This window comes from Penaeus vannamei, chromosome 28, assembly GCF_042767895.1.
Source record: "Penaeus vannamei isolate JL-2024 chromosome 28, ASM4276789v1, whole genome shotgun sequence".
Classification (NCBI taxonomy): Eukaryota; Metazoa; Arthropoda; class Malacostraca; order Decapoda; family Penaeidae; genus Penaeus; species Penaeus vannamei.
The window spans coordinates 15,070,993-15,088,492 of record NC_091576.1 but is presented as its reverse complement, the minus strand read 5'-3'; the positions used below and the strand labels follow the sequence as shown (position 1 = coordinate 15,088,492).

At 50.7% G+C, this 17,500-nt stretch overlaps 1 protein-coding gene across 1 annotated transcript in view; it reads left to right on the top strand.

Annotated features, from left to right (window-relative positions):
* The first annotated feature begins 1,871 nt into the window (after window positions 1–1,871).
* Window positions 1,872–17,500, top strand: part of LOC138866954 (calreticulin-like) — an 18,364-nt gene continuing 2,735 nt past the window's right edge. The window contains exons 1-2 of the mRNA XM_070141335.1: window positions 1,872–1,912; window positions 2,347–2,443. Coding sequence (XP_069997436.1) covers window positions 1,872–1,912; window positions 2,347–2,443 — 138 coding nt within the window. The remainder of the gene's footprint in view (window positions 1,913–2,346; window positions 2,444–17,500) is intronic.

Below are 17,500 nucleotides of genomic sequence, written 5' to 3'. Positions count from 1 at the left end.
AGGAGAAGGGGGGGGGGGGGTGAGGAAGAGAGGGCAGAAAAAGGGCGAAGAAGGGGGAGGGGAAAGGGGTTCGAGTGAAGGAGGGAAAAAGGGACAGGGGAGAAGTGATGAGCGGGAGGTAAACGAGAGAGAGAGAGAGAGGGGGGAGGGGGAGCAAGGGGTGAAAAGAATGGGTGGGGATGAAGGAGGGAGAGGGAAATGGAAAAGAAGGGGAGGAGGAGGGGGATGATGAGTAATATCTTCCTATAGGATAAGGAAAATTAACAGACGAAAGTAGTATTGCCTAAAAGGAAAGAGGAAATTATTAAGAATAAAGAAAAAAGGAGAGAGGAGGAAGGAAACGAAACCGGCGACCATTTAAGTGAACGAGGCATCGCGAAAAAGAATCAAGAATCAAGTCAACAACCTGTAATCCCAAATAAGAAAGGAAATGGTACATAAAAATAACAATAATCAAAATGGGATCAAATATAAACAAGCAAATAACAATAACGAATGGAAGAATAAAACATGTACAAAACAGACAAAAACAAAAAAAAAGAGACAAGACGAAAGGCAGAACATGAACGTAGTAACGGGAACAAGCAATCTTGGCCAAAATCAAGACCAAACAACAGCCAAGGAAGGTAATAAAAGAAAAATATTTGAAGAAACGGAGAGTGAGAAAGAGCGAGATAGGGAGTGAGCAAAATAATAACAATGAGATTACAAAGACGACAAAAGCCACATACATAAACAAACCAAAGAAAACGAAGAGGAGGATGCAAAATAATACCAAGAAATGAAAAACACCCACACAAACAAACCAAGACAAAACAAAGAAAAACGTATGAGGAGATGGCGTTCAACAAACCTCAACACACAACGCAACTAAGACAAAAGAGAAATACAAACGTAACGAGAAGACGACGTAAAACACCCCCACCACCCCCGTCCCCACCAATAACAACAACAACAACAACAACAACAACAACAACAGCAACAACACCAAGCGAGCGAACGAGAGCGCGGCCGCCCCCTCGCCCCCGCCGCCGCCCGTCCAGCGAGCGGCGAGCGGGGGCTGAGGAGGGTCCGCCCGCCGCGCTGATGATAAGTTCACCTCCTCGGCAATCCGGGTCAGGCGCCTTGCGAGGCTTGTCACGCGCGCTCGGGTGTGTGTGTTTCTGGCGCCCTTTCTGACCTTATTTTCCTCAGGCGGGGAGAAGAGGGCGGCGGGAGCGGGGGCGGGGTAGAAGGTGGGTTGGGGAAGGAGAAGGGGGGAGATAGGTTGAGGAGGGGGCGAAGAGGAGATGGGTTGGGGAAGGAGAGAGGGGAGCGATGGAGGATGAGGGATGGGTTGGGGAGGGGGAAGGAGAGCGGAGAAAAAGGGGGGCGGGAGCGGGGAAGATGGAATGGGAAGCTTGAGGTGGAAAGGGAGGGAGATGGCAAGCTAGCTGAAAAGGGGGAGAGGGGTAGAAGGGCAGACTGAGTAAAAAAAGAGGAAGATGGGAGAAGGGAAGAGGGGCAGATGCGGGTAAAAAGAGGGAGATGAGAAAGGAAAAAAAGGGGGAATGAGTTGGGGAGACAGAAACGGTAGAAAAGAAAATGGAGAAAGGAGAGAGGGAGTGGGGGATAAAAAGGGGAGAGAGGGAGTGGGGGATGAAAAGGGGAGAGGCTGGAAATATGAAAAGGGAGGAAAAGGGGGTAAAGTCGGAGGGAGAAATAAGCCTATAAAGCAAAGAAGGAGAAAAGGGAAGAGAGAATAAAAGAAGGAAGGAGTGAGAAGGGGGCCGTGTATCAAGATCTGTTCTCTTTCGTTTTAACTTCTGCCATTTCCAGTGACCTTTTTATTTATGCATCTATAAATAATTCATCGTGTACTCATTTTCAAAATGAGGATGCTCACAGGTTATCAGAGATCTAACAAAAAATGGTGCGAGTGCGTGTGTGTGTTAGCTTGAGTGTTTTTGTGTGCTTGTTTGCGTGTGTGCTTGTGTGTTTTTGTGTACTTGTGTGTGTGTGCTTGTGTGTGTTTGTGTATGTGTGTATGTGTGTATGTGTATGTATGTGTATGTGTGTGTACATGTGTGTATGCGTTTACATGTGCATGTGCGTATGCGCATTATATAAGTATGTATACGTTTTTGAGTGCATTATATAAGTACGTATACGTTTTTGAGTGCGTTCGCGTGTATGCAAGGAACAGGGTGAGGGCAGGGGGGGCGAGGGGAGCGAAAGGGGGGGAGGGCCCTGCCACGACCAGGCCGCCGTGACCCAACAGCCTGACTAACGACCACGACGGCGACGACACCGGTCATGACGATGCTATCTGCACCTGTTATCGCCGAGGAGTCGCCACTGATGGAGCTTCGCCTTTTCGGGGGCGGACGAGGGAGGGAGAGAGAGAGAGGAAGATAGGGAGAAAGAGGAAGAGAGAGAAAGAGTTAGAGAGAGAAAGAGGAAGAGAGAGAAAGAGGAAGAGTGAGGAGGAGGAGGAAGAGTGAGGAGGAGGAGGAGGAAGAGTGAGAGGAGGAGGAAGCGGAGGGCGGCGAGCGGGAGGAGGAGGGAGTAGGCCAACGGGAAGACGCGGAAGAGAAGGAGGAGGAGGAAGAGAAGGAGAGAAAGAAAAGAAGAAGAGGCTGGAATGGGAAGAAGGGGCCATGTAAGAGGAAGAGAGGGTGAAGAGGAATACGTAACCTTCGACGACATCTTGAAGAGTCCATCTCCGAAATGATTCTTCGATAGGCCTACAACAACCCGTTCTGTAGCCTCCCCCTAAGCGACAGATAATAGGCCTATGACGGCAACCCCAACCTAACCTAACCTAACCCAACACAATCCCGACATGAACCCTCGCCTGCTAATACGGGGTCACCGAGAACAGCAAGAACATTCAAAAAGAAAAAAAATCTTTGCGGGGTGCTGAATGCGGGGCGCGGAGAAAGGGGGAGTGAGAGAGGGAGGGAAAGAGATAGATAGATACATAGATAGATGCATAGATAGAGAGGGAGAGAGATAGAGAGAGAGAAAGAGAGAGGGAGAGAGGGAGAGAGATAGAGAGAGAGAAAGAGAGAGAGGGGGGCCGACCGACGATATCCAATCCGAGTGCGACCGAGCAGGAGCGAGAGCGAGTGAGAGCGAGCCAGAACACCCCGAGACCCACTGGGCTTCGGCTCGCAAGATAAACGAGTCACTCGAGCGTGAAAAGTCGTGACCGCACTCCTCCTCGCGGGCTGCCACCAACCGACCATCCGACCGAGCGACCAATGAACCGACCGTCCGACCAGTCAACCAACCGATAGACCATCCGACCGAACGACCGACCGACCGACTAACCGTCTGACTGAGCGACCAATGAACCGACCAACAGACCGACTCGCCGACCGACCAAAAGTCCGACCAACCATCTGACCGACCGACCATCCGACCACCCCATCCTCTCCCAGCCACCACTCGGGGACTAACCAGCCAACAGCGAGGAGAAGCGACTGACCTCTACCCCACTCATGCCAAAAGAACTCCAAGCTCTTCGCTGCCAACACCAGCGCAAACACACCACGCCACGCCATTGCCCAATCTGCCAACACCGCCCCAAGTCTCGTCGATCCTGCCACCACTATCCCCTGCCACCACCCGCAGTCTCGTCCCCGCTGCCACCCTCGCCACCATCCGGAGTTCCAGACAACGCCTCCCGCCCTTTCTCGCGAGAACCCAAGTCAACCCCGAACGAAAGACGATCCAAATATCACTTCAAACCGAACTTTACTAACCAACGGACACAAAACTAAATAAAATCTGGGACCAAGTCTACCCATCCGTCCCCTCCCCTCCCACCCCTACCCCTCCACTCACCCCATCCCCTACCCGTACTCCTTCACCCCCCCCCCGAACCCCTACCCCGTCCAGGCCACCTAGTACCTCATAACACATAACCTGTATTACCAGTCTCGCCACTGCTGTCTCCACCTGTCCTGCTCTCTGCCTCACAAGTACACACACAAGCAAGGGGACGCTCACAGACGGACAGACAGATGAACAGATAGACGCAGATGCATACATACAAATGTATAAGCACACGCACACACACACAGGCATACACGCACACACGCACACACACAAAAGGTACATACAATCACAAACAAACATACACTCGCACAATCATACCCATTCGTCATTCACTCGTATTCATCCACACATTCACATACAAACAAACACTCAATTCCGCACAACACATTCATGAAACATATGGCGGAAGAAATAAAATTTTCTACTTCTTATCAAGTACATGATTAGACTTATTCATCATTGATAACAATCACAACGATAACAATAACAAGTGATTTTCAAAAGTACAATAAAAAACAATAAAAATAAATAACAATGCACTGCCGGCGTATCATAACCCAAACGACGGCGATGAAAGAGACTATAACCACAGCCACAACCACCAAGAACAATAAAAATAACAACTACACCCATACCCCACCCAGCCCCTCCCCCCAACAACAACCACAACCACAAACAACAACAAGAACAACAACAAATAAAAGACAACAGCAACTGTACCCTAATCCACCCCGCCCCTCACCCTCAACCCACGCCCATCCACGCCCACCCACTCCCCACACCTAGTCGCCTCACCTCTCCCCGCCCGCCTACTCGCGCCCACGCCTCCGCCAGGTGGATGACGCCCTTCGCACAATGGCACGGAGAGCGAGTGTCATCCGCGGGAGCGTTGACGGGCGTGAGACAAAAGTGGGGGGAGAGGAGGAGGAGGGGAGGAGGGGAGGAGGAGGGGAGGAGGAGGAGGAGGAAGAGGAGGAGAGGGTACGAAGAGAGGAGGTGGGGGCTGAGAAGAAGCGAGAGAGTGGAGGTGAGGAAGAAAAAAGGGGGCAAGGGGAGAGAGGAGGGAAGAAGGAACGAATGGAGAGAGGGAGAGGGAGAGAAGGAAGAAAAAAGACAGATAAGAAAGAGAGAGAGAGAGAGAGAGAGAGAGAGAGAGAGAGAGAGAGAGAGAGAGAGAGAGAGAGAGAGAGAGAGAGAGAGAGAGAGAGAGAGAGAGAGAGAGAGAGATACTAACACATGTAGGTACGAAAACCGGGGCAAAGAAAAGAAGAAAAGAAAAAAAGACAACGAACGAAAGAAAGTGGGGAGGGAAAGAAACAACGGGATAAGGATAAAGCCATACGAGGACAGGGACTGGCAAACCCACACAGAACCCCCCCCCCCCCTTCGTTCCCCCCGCCCCCGCGTGGCTTCAACTCATCTCTTCACATCTGACCCGCGTCGACCTCACACGAAACTGCTGACTCATGCTTTGGACTACCTTGAAGAGGGGGAGGGGGAGGGGGAAGGGGAGGGAGAGGGGGTGAGAAGGGTGGGGGGCGCTGGCTGTTATCTCTGCTGAGCTGAGCGGTCACTTACTGCTGCAATTTCAAGCAGGAAGGAAAGGAGAGAACACCCGGAGACAAAATAAAATCGAAAAAAATGAAGCGAGAGAAAATGGATGCAGAAAAAAATCAACTAAAAATACATAAATAAATAAACAAAATAAATAAATAAATATATACAAATACACTTAAACAATATTAGATAAAGCCTAAGTAGCACAACGACCAAGAGAACAAATCAAAATACCCACAAACAACCAAATAGTATCAAACAACAAAAGGCGAACCACGCAAAACAACAGAGGGAGAAAAACAAGTTAACATGGAAATTGAACAAGTCGTCACCGTGACCATCGCCATCGTTTTCATTTTCGTCGTCGTCGTCGTCGTCGTCGTCGTCGTCGTCCTCCTCCTCCGAGACACCCACAAGACGGCCTAAGGAGCGCCCCAGCCCCTATCCGCCTCTCCCCGCCCGTCCCCGCCCCTCCTAGCTCGGCCTCCACCCCACGAAATCGAGAAGAATACGCTTAACCCTCCACGACTTCTTTCCCCTCCCCCTCCCCCTCCCCAAACCCCCTTAAGGCTTGACCAGATCCCCAGAACCAACACGAACGCAAAAAAACGCGGAGGAGAGGGGAGAGGAGAAGAGAGGGGGAGGAACTGAAGAGAAGGGGAAGGGAAGAGATCATAAGAGGAGAAAAGAGAAGGTGATAGGGAATAGGAGTGGAGGGAATAGGATACAGGGAAGGGAATAGGAGGGGAGGGGAGGAAATAGGAGACAGGGAAGGGAATAGGAGGGGGGGGGAGGGAATAGGAGGAGATGGGGAAGGTAATAGAAGGGGGAGGGCGAAGGGAGCCTGAGGGAGGAGAGGGAGGGAATATGAGGGGAGGATCAAGGGAGTGAGCAGAGGAGTGGGAAAGGGGGTGGGGAAGGGGGAGGGAATAGGAGTTTGAATAGGAAGGGAGGGATAGGAGAAGTGGGGGAGGAAGGAATAGGAGGCGTGGCAATGGAAGGGAGGGAGAGGAGGGGGAGGGATAGGAGAAGAGGGGGAGGGATAAGGGGTTACAAGTCCAGAGTGTCGAGTCATTCCGGTTCCGATGAGGTGCGCGTCCGCATCCAGTGTGAAGAGCCGAATGCCTTTGCAAAATAATGGGGGTAAGGGGGGGGGTCATGACCAGTGAATAAGAATAAAAAATAAATCATCAAATAAATACTAAAGTCATTATATAAAAAATACATATCAAATAGTAAAGTTACTAAATACTAAAAAAGCAATGGTAAAAAAGGCGAAGGAAAGTGAAGGCAAAGGGATAGAATGGAAGAAAATGAAAATAATATTAACAATAATAAAAATATGGAAGAGGAGGAAGATGAAAGAGAAAATGAGGAAACGAGTTTCTGAATCGTGGAAATCCTGATAAAAAGGGGAATAGGCTACACAGGCTAGTCGCGACAGACCCATACAAATCTAAATAAAAAGTAAAATAGGAAAAAAATCAAACCAACAATTAAACAAGAAAAAATAAAAACAAATTAAACAAGAAAAAAATAAAATAAAGTAAGACAAGAAAATCAAAACAAAAAAATCAAAACGAGAAACGATAAAAAGTAAAACGGAAAATAATGCACAAAAATAAAGAAAAAATAATAATATACACGAAACACGACAGGGAAGCAACACGACGGAAACCAGAAGAGACAGTCACTCCCAGCCATTCGAACAGTCATTGGCCTGGCCTACGAGTACCTGAATGACGCAGCCGAGTGACTGACTGCTAGACTGACAGGAACAAAAACATGAAAAATAAATAAACAAATAAAAAAGAAATGATAGACTGAGTACCTTCGTTTACGATTGAAAGAACTGACTAACTGTATCGCCGCGTGCCTGACTGTCCATCTGACTGACGGACTGAATACCAGGTCTGCCTCACCTGCACTGTCGCCTCAGCCAGCCTGCTTTCAAGTCAATACCGCATCGACATCGCCGTACCTGAAAATAGACGAAAGCCATATTACTTGGCGTGTTTGGCAAATTGCAGCTTATTTTTTAAACAAGAGTAATTAGTTAATTATTGTGAGCTGAGTTTACGTGGCTGTAATCCTTGTGAATAGAAAAGAATAAAAAAGTCAACTCTCCGTAATTTATTGCAAAGGTAACGTTATTTGCAACGAGCGCAATGATTGGGCTCAGACTCTTGCAACATTTAATCAGAGATGAACAAAACGCCGCCCCTTCGCAAGGGTAATCCATACAACAAAACACAAACGAGGCAGAAAAAAAAGAAGAAAAAAAGAAAAAAACAATGACAATGCACCTTCTCAAAATAAAGAAATAACATCAACAGACACACATTAAGAGAGCAATAACTGCAATAACCCCATTCGACACCACCGCGACCGCCTCCCCTCCCATACCCACCGCCGAAACCACCCGACCAATCCGAACCGACAAATCCAACAAGCGACATAAACCGAACAAAACGGCGTTCTTGTTGCCCTTTGTCCGATCGAGAGGATCCCCCATATCAACGCCATAAACTCCCATCATCAGCGGCCATTGAGAGGGCACGGCGCCAATCACAATCGCGGCGCAATACCCAATCACTATCATTAACAATCACTCTGACAATCACCGTCACTGCGACATTCCTCGGCCCCGTGTCTCGTTCATCTGATAAAGACTATCAAGGCGGCGTCACTATCACAAAGCCTTTATCGATGATATCACCTCTGTGTGTGTGTGTGTGTGTGTGTGTGTGTGTGTGTGTGTGTGTGTGTGTGTGTGTGTGTGTGTGTGTGTGTGTGTGTGTGTGTGTGTGTGTGTGTGTGTGAATAATTTTCTGGCTTAATTCTCGTGTCTTCCGCCTTCCTTCCCTCCGTTACTCCTTCCTTCCCTTTGTCACACTTATCCGATGTCGTCACGCTTCCTTTCACTTTCAGCGCGCCGCTTCTTCTTCTCCTCCTCCTCCTCTTATTATTATTCCTACTCCTCTTCCTCTTTTCTCTCTTCTGATTCCCTCGCTTGACCCGCATACACAGAACGAAGGCCAGAGAAGGAAAGGTGGAGGTGAAAGGAGAGGATGAAGCTGGAATGGATAAAGGGAGGACTGAAGAAAGAGAGAAAGGAGCGAGATAAAATTGGAAGGACGGGAAGGAGATAGGAAAGGGCGAAGGAAGGAAGGAAGTAAGGTGTGACACAAAAAGGGTTTGGGTAGGGAGAAGGACAGGTAGAGGGAAGGGGAGCGGGAAAGGGAGAGGGAAAGGGAGAGGGGAGAGGGAGAGGGGAGAGGGGAGAGGGGAGAGGGGAGAGGGGAGAGGGGAGAGGGGAGAGAACGCGAGGGGAGAGAGGGAGAGAGAGGGAGAGAGGAGAGAGAGAGAGAGGAGAGAAGAGAGAGAGGAGAGAGAGGAGAGAGAGAGAGAGAGAGAGAGAGAGAGAGAGAGAGAGAGAGAGAGAGAGAGAGAGAGAGAGAGAGAGAGAGGGAGGGAGGGAGAGAGACACCTACCACCTTTCCTCTCCCTTCCAACTTAAGTGGAAAGCTTAGAGAAACGTTATCTCTGCCTTCTATCGTTATCAATATCGTAATTCTCCCAATCCTCAAAGTTCCTCTATTCACGTCGTCCTTCCCCTCCTCCCACTCCCCTCCCCCTCCCCAACCTCCTCCTTCTCTGTATCTTATCACGCGTGCGCATTAAGTCCTCCTCCTCCTCTTCCTCCTCTATCCACGTTTGTCTTGATGACACATTCCTTTCTCTTTCCATTTCTCGTTTTCTCTTTCCTATATATCATTATCGTTTTCGTTCCAGGGAAGAGAGGAAAGAAGAGCAGAAGAGAGGATGGAAGGAGGGAGGGAGAGGCGGAGAGAAAGAGTGAGAGGGAGAGAAAGAGGGAGGGAGGGAGGGAGGGAGGGAGGGAGGGAGGGAGGGGAGGGGAGGGAGGGAGGGAGGGAGGGAGGGAGAGAGGGAGAGAGGGAGAGAGAGAGAGAGAGAGAGAGAGAGAGAGAGAGAGAGAGAGAGAGAGAGAGAGAGAGAGAGAGAGAGAGAGAGATAATAATCCTCCTGCCGAGGCCCCCCTGTTCCCACGCCTTTTCTCAAAACCTCCTTCATTACCCTCTCGCTTCTTTATGAACACCTCTCCTCCCTCCTCCGCCATCAGCCCGCTCTTGGAATTAAAATCTCTCCCCCCTTCTCCCTCATCAACCCCCCCTCCCCCTTACCCTCCACCTGAAGCACGCTTACCTTTGCCCCCACAATCCCCTCCCCCTCCCCCTTCCTCCTTCTCCTCCCACTCCACTTCCCCCTCTCGCTCCACCCTTCCACCCCCCCCTTCCTCTTAGCCCTTCCCCTTCCCCCTTCGCCCTTCTACCCACCGCCCCCTCCCCCTCCCCGCCGCGGCCCGGCCACCAGCAGGGCAGGCGAGAGGTGTGACAGACAAGGGCCCCGTTTGATCTTGCCGACACCCTCGACGCCGCCGCCGCCGCCTCCGTCATCGCTGCTGTGCTTATGCGTTCTCCACCTTCGTCCCTCCTTTGTTTACTCTACCTTGTCCCCTTTCCCCCCCTTTCCCTCACTTCCTTTTCAATCCTTCTTCCTCCCTCGGCAACTAGAAGGCCTTCTTGAAATCCTGTCTCGCAGAACCTTCCTTATTTCTCTTCGTTATCGCTCCCCCTCTCCCCATTTCGTTGTATTTCTTTCTTCTCTGTCATCTCTCCTTCCATTGTCATCCGAAGGGACCAAAACGCATACGCATACACACACGCATACACACGCATACACACGCATACACACACACACACACACACACACACACACACACACACACACACACACACACACACACACACACACACTCTTAGTAGAATCAAAATACATAAAAGTTTATCTTATCAGCCCCAGAGATCAAGGTGTACCGCGCATGCGCACTTGCCCGGATCAGCTGTGGCGGTGCAGGCTTCACTCGCCTAATCCTCCTACGACCCCCATCCCCCCTCCCCCTTCCCCTCACCCCCTACTCCCTTCCCCTTCCCCCCTACTTCCTTCCCCTTCCTCCCCAACCCCCTACTCCCTTCCCCTCCCCCTCGCCCTGCAACACCCACCCCTTACCCCCACCTCCCAACCCCAGCCGACAACCGGCACCGAAGAACAAGGTACATTGGAATACTTTCTAGTTATTATTTTTCCCAGTTCGCTTTAAACTTAATCCTTTTATGATTTTTAAAAGGTATCTTGGAAAACACTGGAATAAACTGGAGAGAGAAATAGAAAGTGAGAGTGTGAGCGAGAGAGAGAGAATGGGGAGAGAGGGAGAGGGAGACCGAGAAAGAGACAACGGGAACAAGAGAGACCGAGAAAGAGACAACGGGAACGAGAGACCGAGAGCGAGAGACAACGGGAACGAGAGAGAACGAGAGATCGAGAGCAAGAGAGAACGGTAACGAGACCGAGAAAGAGACAACGGGAACGAGAGATCGAGAGCGTGAGAGAACGGGAACGAGAGATCGAGACCGAGAATGAGACAACGGGAACGAGAGACCGAGAGCGAGAGACAACGGGAACGAGAGAGAACGAGAGATCGAGAGCAAGAGAGAACGGTAACGAGACCGAGAAAGAGACAACGGGAACGAGAGATCGAGAGCGTGAGAGAACGGGAACGAGAGATCGAGACCGAGAAAGAGACAACGGGAACGAGAGACCGAGAGCGAGAGACAACGGGAACGAGAGAGAACGAGAGATCGAGAGCAAGAGAGAACGGTAACGAGACCGAGAAAGAGACAACGGGAACGAGAGATCGAGAGCGTGAGAGAACGGGAACGAGAGATCGAGACCGAGAAAGAGACAACGGGAACGAGAGACCGAGAGCGAGAGACAACGTGGAAACGAGAGAGAACCAGAGATCGAGAGCAGGCAGAGAACGGTAACGAGACCGAGAAAGAGAGACAATTCTGGAACGAGAGAGAGAGAGCGTGAGAGAAACGTGGAACTAGAGACTGAGACTGGAGAGTTGAAGAGACAACGGGAACGAGAGACCGAGATTATAGAGACACCGGAACACAGAGAGAAATTGATAGATCGAGATAAAGAGAGAACAGTAACGAGAGGGATCGAGGCAGAGACAACGTGGAACGAGAGATCGAGAGCGTGAGAGAACGGGAACGAGAGATCGAGACCGAGAAAGAGACAACGGGAACGAGAGACCGAGAGCGAGAGGACAATTGGAACGAGAGAGAACGAGAGATCGAGAGCAAGAGAGAACGGTAACGAGACCGAGAAAGAGACAACGGGAACGAGAGATCGAGAGCGTGAGAGAACGGGAACGAGAGATCGGAGACCGAGAAAGAGACAACGGGAACGAGAGACCGAGAGCGAGAGACAACGGGAAAGAGAGAGAACGAGAGAACGAGAGTTAAAGAGAGAACGGTAACGAGACCGAGAAAGAGACAACGGGAACGAGAGATCGAGAGCGTGAGAGAACGGGAACGAGAGATCGAGACCGAGAAAGAGACAAACGTGGAACGAGAGACCGAGAGCGAGAGACCAACGCGGGAACGAGAGAGAACGAGAGATCGAGAGCAAGAGAGAACGGTAACGAGACCGAGAAAGAGACAACGGGAACGAGAGATCGAGAGCGTGAGAGAACGGGAACGAGAGATCGAGACCGAGAAAGAGACAACGGGAACGAGAGGCCGAGAGCGAGAGACAACGGGAACGAGAGAGAACGAGAGATCGAGAGCAAGAGAGAACGGTAACGAGACCGAGAAAGAGACAACGGAAACGAGAGATCGAGAGCGTGAGAAGAACTGGGAACGAGAGATCGAGACCGAGAAAGAGACAACGGGAACGAGAGACCGGAGAGCGAGAGACAACGGGAACGAGAGAGAACGAGAGATCGAGAGCAAGAGAGAACGGTAACGAGACCGAGAAAGAGACAACGGGAACGAGAGATCGAGAGCGTGAGAGAACGGGAACGAGAGATCGAGACCGAGAAAGAGACAACGGGAACGAGAGACCGAGAGCGAGAGACAACGGGAACGAGAGAGAACGAGAGATCGAGAGCAAGAGAGAACGGTAACGAGACCGAGAAAGAGACAACGGGAACGAGAGATCGAGAGCGTGAGAGAACGGGAACGAGAGATCGAGACCGAGAAAGAGACAACGGGAACGAGAGGCCGAGAGCGAGAGAGACCGAGAGCGCACAGCAAACTCCGGCTCCCTAATGAAAACTAGTGCTTGCAGCGCGAATAAAAAGGGCTCGTTAAAATTTTAGAGTTCCTTTTCATGCATCCTTAAAAGCAGCCACGCCGCGCCCGGGCTGTCACTGCGAAGTACTGTCATCCGTCTTGGCGCGGTGCTCTGCCAGGTAATTAATGGTAGAAGACGCCCGAGGCAAGACGCCCATTCTCGTCTTTGTTCCGTGTGACACATACATGACAGCGGAACTTTTACAATTGGCATTAATCGTTACTGTGATACAACGGCACGTGGAAAACTTACAGATGCGAAAAAATGTGTCCCTTTGCCCTTTCCTCATCGAGAATACATACTATTCGTTGTAGACTTTACTCACCCACATTCTCTAAAACAAACAAAAAATTACCATCAAACACGCATACACACATAGACATTCACACACACACACACAAGCACACACACACACACACACACACACACACACACACACACACACACACACACACACACACACACACACACACACACACACACGCACACACACACACACACACACACACACACACACACACACACACACGCAACCTTTCGTCCGGACCGTGCCAACCCTCCCAAGAAGGCAGGTAGGCTGTGTGTCAGCATTAATAAGGAGAACAGTTGCACAAGAGATCAAGCGAGGGCGCAAGGGGCACGGCGACCACTAGCTTACCCCCTCCCTCCCTCCCTTCCCTCCCTGCCCTTCCCCCACTCCGTCATAAATACCTCCTCCTCCTCCTTCTCCTTCCCCCACCTCCTCCTCCTTCCCCCTCCCCCTTCACCTGGGACTAGTCCTGCTACACCACACACTAATGATCATCTTGTTCCTGCAAACTTTTGTCTGAATATAATTACAGCAACACATGCACGGCCGCCTGACCTGCATGCGTGTCCGTATGCGTGTCCGTATGTGCGTACATGCTAGATGGAGCTAACATGCAGCTCTACGCAAGTGGGCTCCGGTACCTTATATGTTGGAACATAAATCTGCCGCTGCATCTATTGTGTATTCCTAAAGCAAATGGGTACACAAAAATATATACTGTTTATGAGAAAGAGAAACAGAGAAGAGGAAAAGAGAAAATGAGAGAGAGAGAGAGAGAGAGAGAGAGAGAGAGAGAGAGAGAGAGAGAGAGAGAGAGAGAGAGAGAGAGAGAGAGAGAGAGAGAGAGAGAGAGAGAGAGGGAGAGAGAGGGAGAGAGAGAGAGGGGAGGGGGAAGGGTGCAAACAAACACTCCAAGTCGGACGCCCCCAGCATCAGCACGTGGCCGGGTGGGGGGTGGGAGGGGCGGGGGGACAAACAAGGTCACGCCCCCGTGCAGAGGCCGGGTCACTGCACGCCGAGTTTTTGCCACGCGCAAGTTCATACGTCAGCGGGCAGGGCGAGTGTGCAATGTTGCAAAACCACGTAATCACCCTGCAATTGTGTCCAGTCTCGGGAGAGAGGAAAATCGCGAGGACAAACATAACGAGAAACGATAATGAAAGTAAAGACTGTAATGACAGCAACGCTGAGGCAATAAATGTAGCCCGAGGCATAGCCAAGCAGTTGGTTTGAGGAGGAGGAGGAGGAGGAGAAGGAGGAGGAGGAGGAGGAGGAGGAGGAGGCGGTGGAGAAGAATGAGGGAAAAAAGGAAGAGTAGGTGTAGGAGGAGGGGGTAGACAAAAATAAGGAGGGAGGAGAGTAGAGTTGGAGAAGATGGAAGTGGGGAGAGTGGAGGAGGATGGGTTAAAAGGAGGGGATACGAAAGAGAGCAACAGCAGAAGAGGAAGGGGAAGATGAAGAAAAAGCAACAGCAACAAGAGGGTAAAGAGGGAAAAAAAGAAAAACAAAGGGGAAAACGAAAGGCAACAAATCCGAGGAGCTGAGAGAAGATAATAACGATGATTAGCGAGATCATAATCAATAACACAGCAGCTTCTAAACTTCAGGCAGGAGTTAGTTTCACCAAACTTATCCGACCAACTTCAGGCGTCATCTTATGCTTACACTAAATTACAAAGACACATTGTTCCCAAATCTTGAAGATTCTATTTCTATCAAACGCGATACACTAGAGGGTAAATACGTGCACGCATGCCTGTGCGCGTACACACACGCACACACGCACACACACGCACACACACGCACACACACACACAAACTCTCTCTCTCTCTCTCTCTCTCTCTCTCTCTCTCTCTCTCTCTCTCTCTCTCTCTCTCTCTCTCTCTCTCTCTCTCTCTCTCTCTCTCTCTCTCTCTCGTGCTACTCTCCATCATTTACAGACACAGACAGACACACACAAAGTTCTCAGATTCCGACACTAACTAAAGCTCAGCCGTAAGTTAAGGGTCTCCACGAACCATGAAGGGAAGTTGCCAGCACAGCTAAACACCACCACCTACCCTACCCCCCTTTACCCTCCCTCCCTTCCCTCCCACTTCCCTTTACTCTTCCCCTTCCAAACTTACTTTCTTGCCCTCCTCTCCTTCGCCCCCTCTCCCTCATATCTATTCCCCTCACCCCCTTACCCTACTCCTCCTCTCCCCATCCTCCCCTATTTCCTCGCTCTCCCCTCCCATCTCCCTAACCTCCCCCCCCCCACACACACCACAGTATCTCCCTAAACAAGAGTCGTTTCTCTAGGACTACGCACGTTTCGGACCAGCCAGCCAATCCTGTTCCGGAGATCGCCACACCGCAATCGCTAACGAAAAGGAACTCGCATCATCGCCGTCGTTATCCGATTAGCGTTATCAGCGACCTTAATCGTAAGTCAAGCATCGCGTTAGCTATGTCATTCTTATCGTTATCATCGCCGCGGCTTAAAACATATGCGTGAGAGGGGGGACGTGTATGTGTGTGGAGAGGGGAGAGGGGAGAGGGGGGAGGGAGGCTTACGAGGCCAGAGGAATTTTTGAGCAGAGGCTCAACGAGGAGGCATGAAATACAGATATAAAATTTCAATTACTCAAACTCTCTCTCTCTCTCTCTCTCTCTCTCTCTCTCTCTCTCTTTCTCTCTCTCTCTCTCTCTCTCTCTCTCTCTCTCTCTCTCTCTCTCTCTCTCCCCCCTTCGGGTGGCTGACCGAACGCTTTTGGAGTGAAATCGCATGATCAATTAGGCTACTGTCGCAGCCCGGAATAGTTAGTCAACAAAGCTGGTTTTAAGCTCTGAGCCATTGCCAGAATAGGTGGGGGGAAGGGAGGTGGTAGGACGCGAAGGAGGAAAAGAGAGAGGAGAACAGGGGGGGGGGGTGAAGGAGGGAGAGAGAGAGGGAGAAAGGAGAGAGAAAGAGAGAGAAAGAGAGAGAGAAAGAGAGAGAGAGAGAGAGAGAGAGAGAGAGAGAGAGAGAGAGAGAGAGAGAGAGAGAGAGAGAGAGAGAGAGAGAGAGAGAGAGAGAGAGAGAGAGACGGATGGTGAGAGGGAGCGAAGAAATCCGAAGCGAATAGAAGAGACAAAAAAAACGAAGCGGAGACGAGAGCGAAGAAAGCCGAGGCGGAGAGCAGAGAGAAGCGCTCCGCACGCAGCTCCACCTTCCCGCGGAGCGCCCTTCCTCGGGCGCATCCCCTGCTCCTCCGGCGAAAGCGCACCCGCCGCCGGACCCGCCGTCGGGCCCGCCCCCCTCGCGCCGTCCAGCGTCGGGGCGGCGGCGCAACAAAAGGCCCAGACAGGAACGGCCGCCGTACCTTGACGACCCGGCAATGCGAAGGCTCCAAAGCTGCACAATGTACCTGTACAAAGTACTTGTAGCCGCTACACACAAGCCCAACGTACCCAGTGGACCCAAGCGTCGAAGGGGAGGCGAAAGAGGGGGAGGGAGGGGGAGGGAATGAGGGTGGGAGTTGGAGTTGAGTAGAGGAGGTAGAGTCCTTCCCCTTCCCCTTCCCCTCCCCTTTCATCGCACGAGTCCACGTTTTTATCCCAACACATTACGTCTCTTTATGGTGCGCTGTCGTTTTTCCCCCTCACTCGCTCTCACCCTCTCCTCACATTATATATTTTTTCTCTCTCTCCTCCTTTACAAAACTCATTTCGCCTTCTTGCTATACATTCTCTCGCCTCACCTCTTCGGTCTCCGACTCCCCCCCCCCCCCACAACACCCTCCCTATCATCACTAACTCCCCCCTCCTCCCTTTCCCCTCCTACAAGACAAAGAAGGAGGAGAAAGGGAGAAGCTAAGCCACGTGTCAAGCCCTTTTCCGACCACCCCACACGAAAGGATGATAGGCTGGCTTGGCGAACCCGCTTGGCTGACCCGCGCAAGCCGTAATGCCCCGGGCTGCCCTCTCGCCACGCTCCCCCAAGACAGGAAAGCGCATTCGGCGGTCGGGAATCCGGTCATCGGTCAACGGTATCATCTGTATTCTTCGTCAGAGAGAGAGAGAGAGAGAGAGAGAGAGAGAGAGAGAGAGAGAGAGAGAGAGAGAGAGAGAGAGAGAGAGAGAGAGAGAAAGAAAGAAAGAAAGAAAGAAAGAAAGAAAGAAAGAAAGAAAGAAAGAAAGAAAGAAAGAAAGAAAGAAAGGAGAAAAGAAAGGAGAGGAGAGAGAGAGAGAGAGAGAGAGAGAGAGAGAGAGAGAGAGAGAGAGAGAGAGAGAGAGAGAGAGAGAGAGAGAGAGAGAGAAAGAAAGAAAGAAAGAAAGAAAGAAAGAAAGAAAGAAAGAAAGAAAGAAAGAAAGAAAGAAAGTGAGAGAGAAGAAAGAGAGAGAGACAGAGAGAGAGAGAGGGTAGAGAAAGAGAGAGAGAGAGAGAGAGAGAGAGAGAGAGAGAGAGAGAGAGAGAGAGAGAGAGAGAGAGATACAGATACAGAGAGAGAGAAAGAGAGAAAGGGGAGGAGAGGTTGAAAGAAGAAAATATATGAGAAAACAAGATAAAATAGAGAACAATAAAACGATGGTTAGCTCAGCGTCCGACAGATATACAT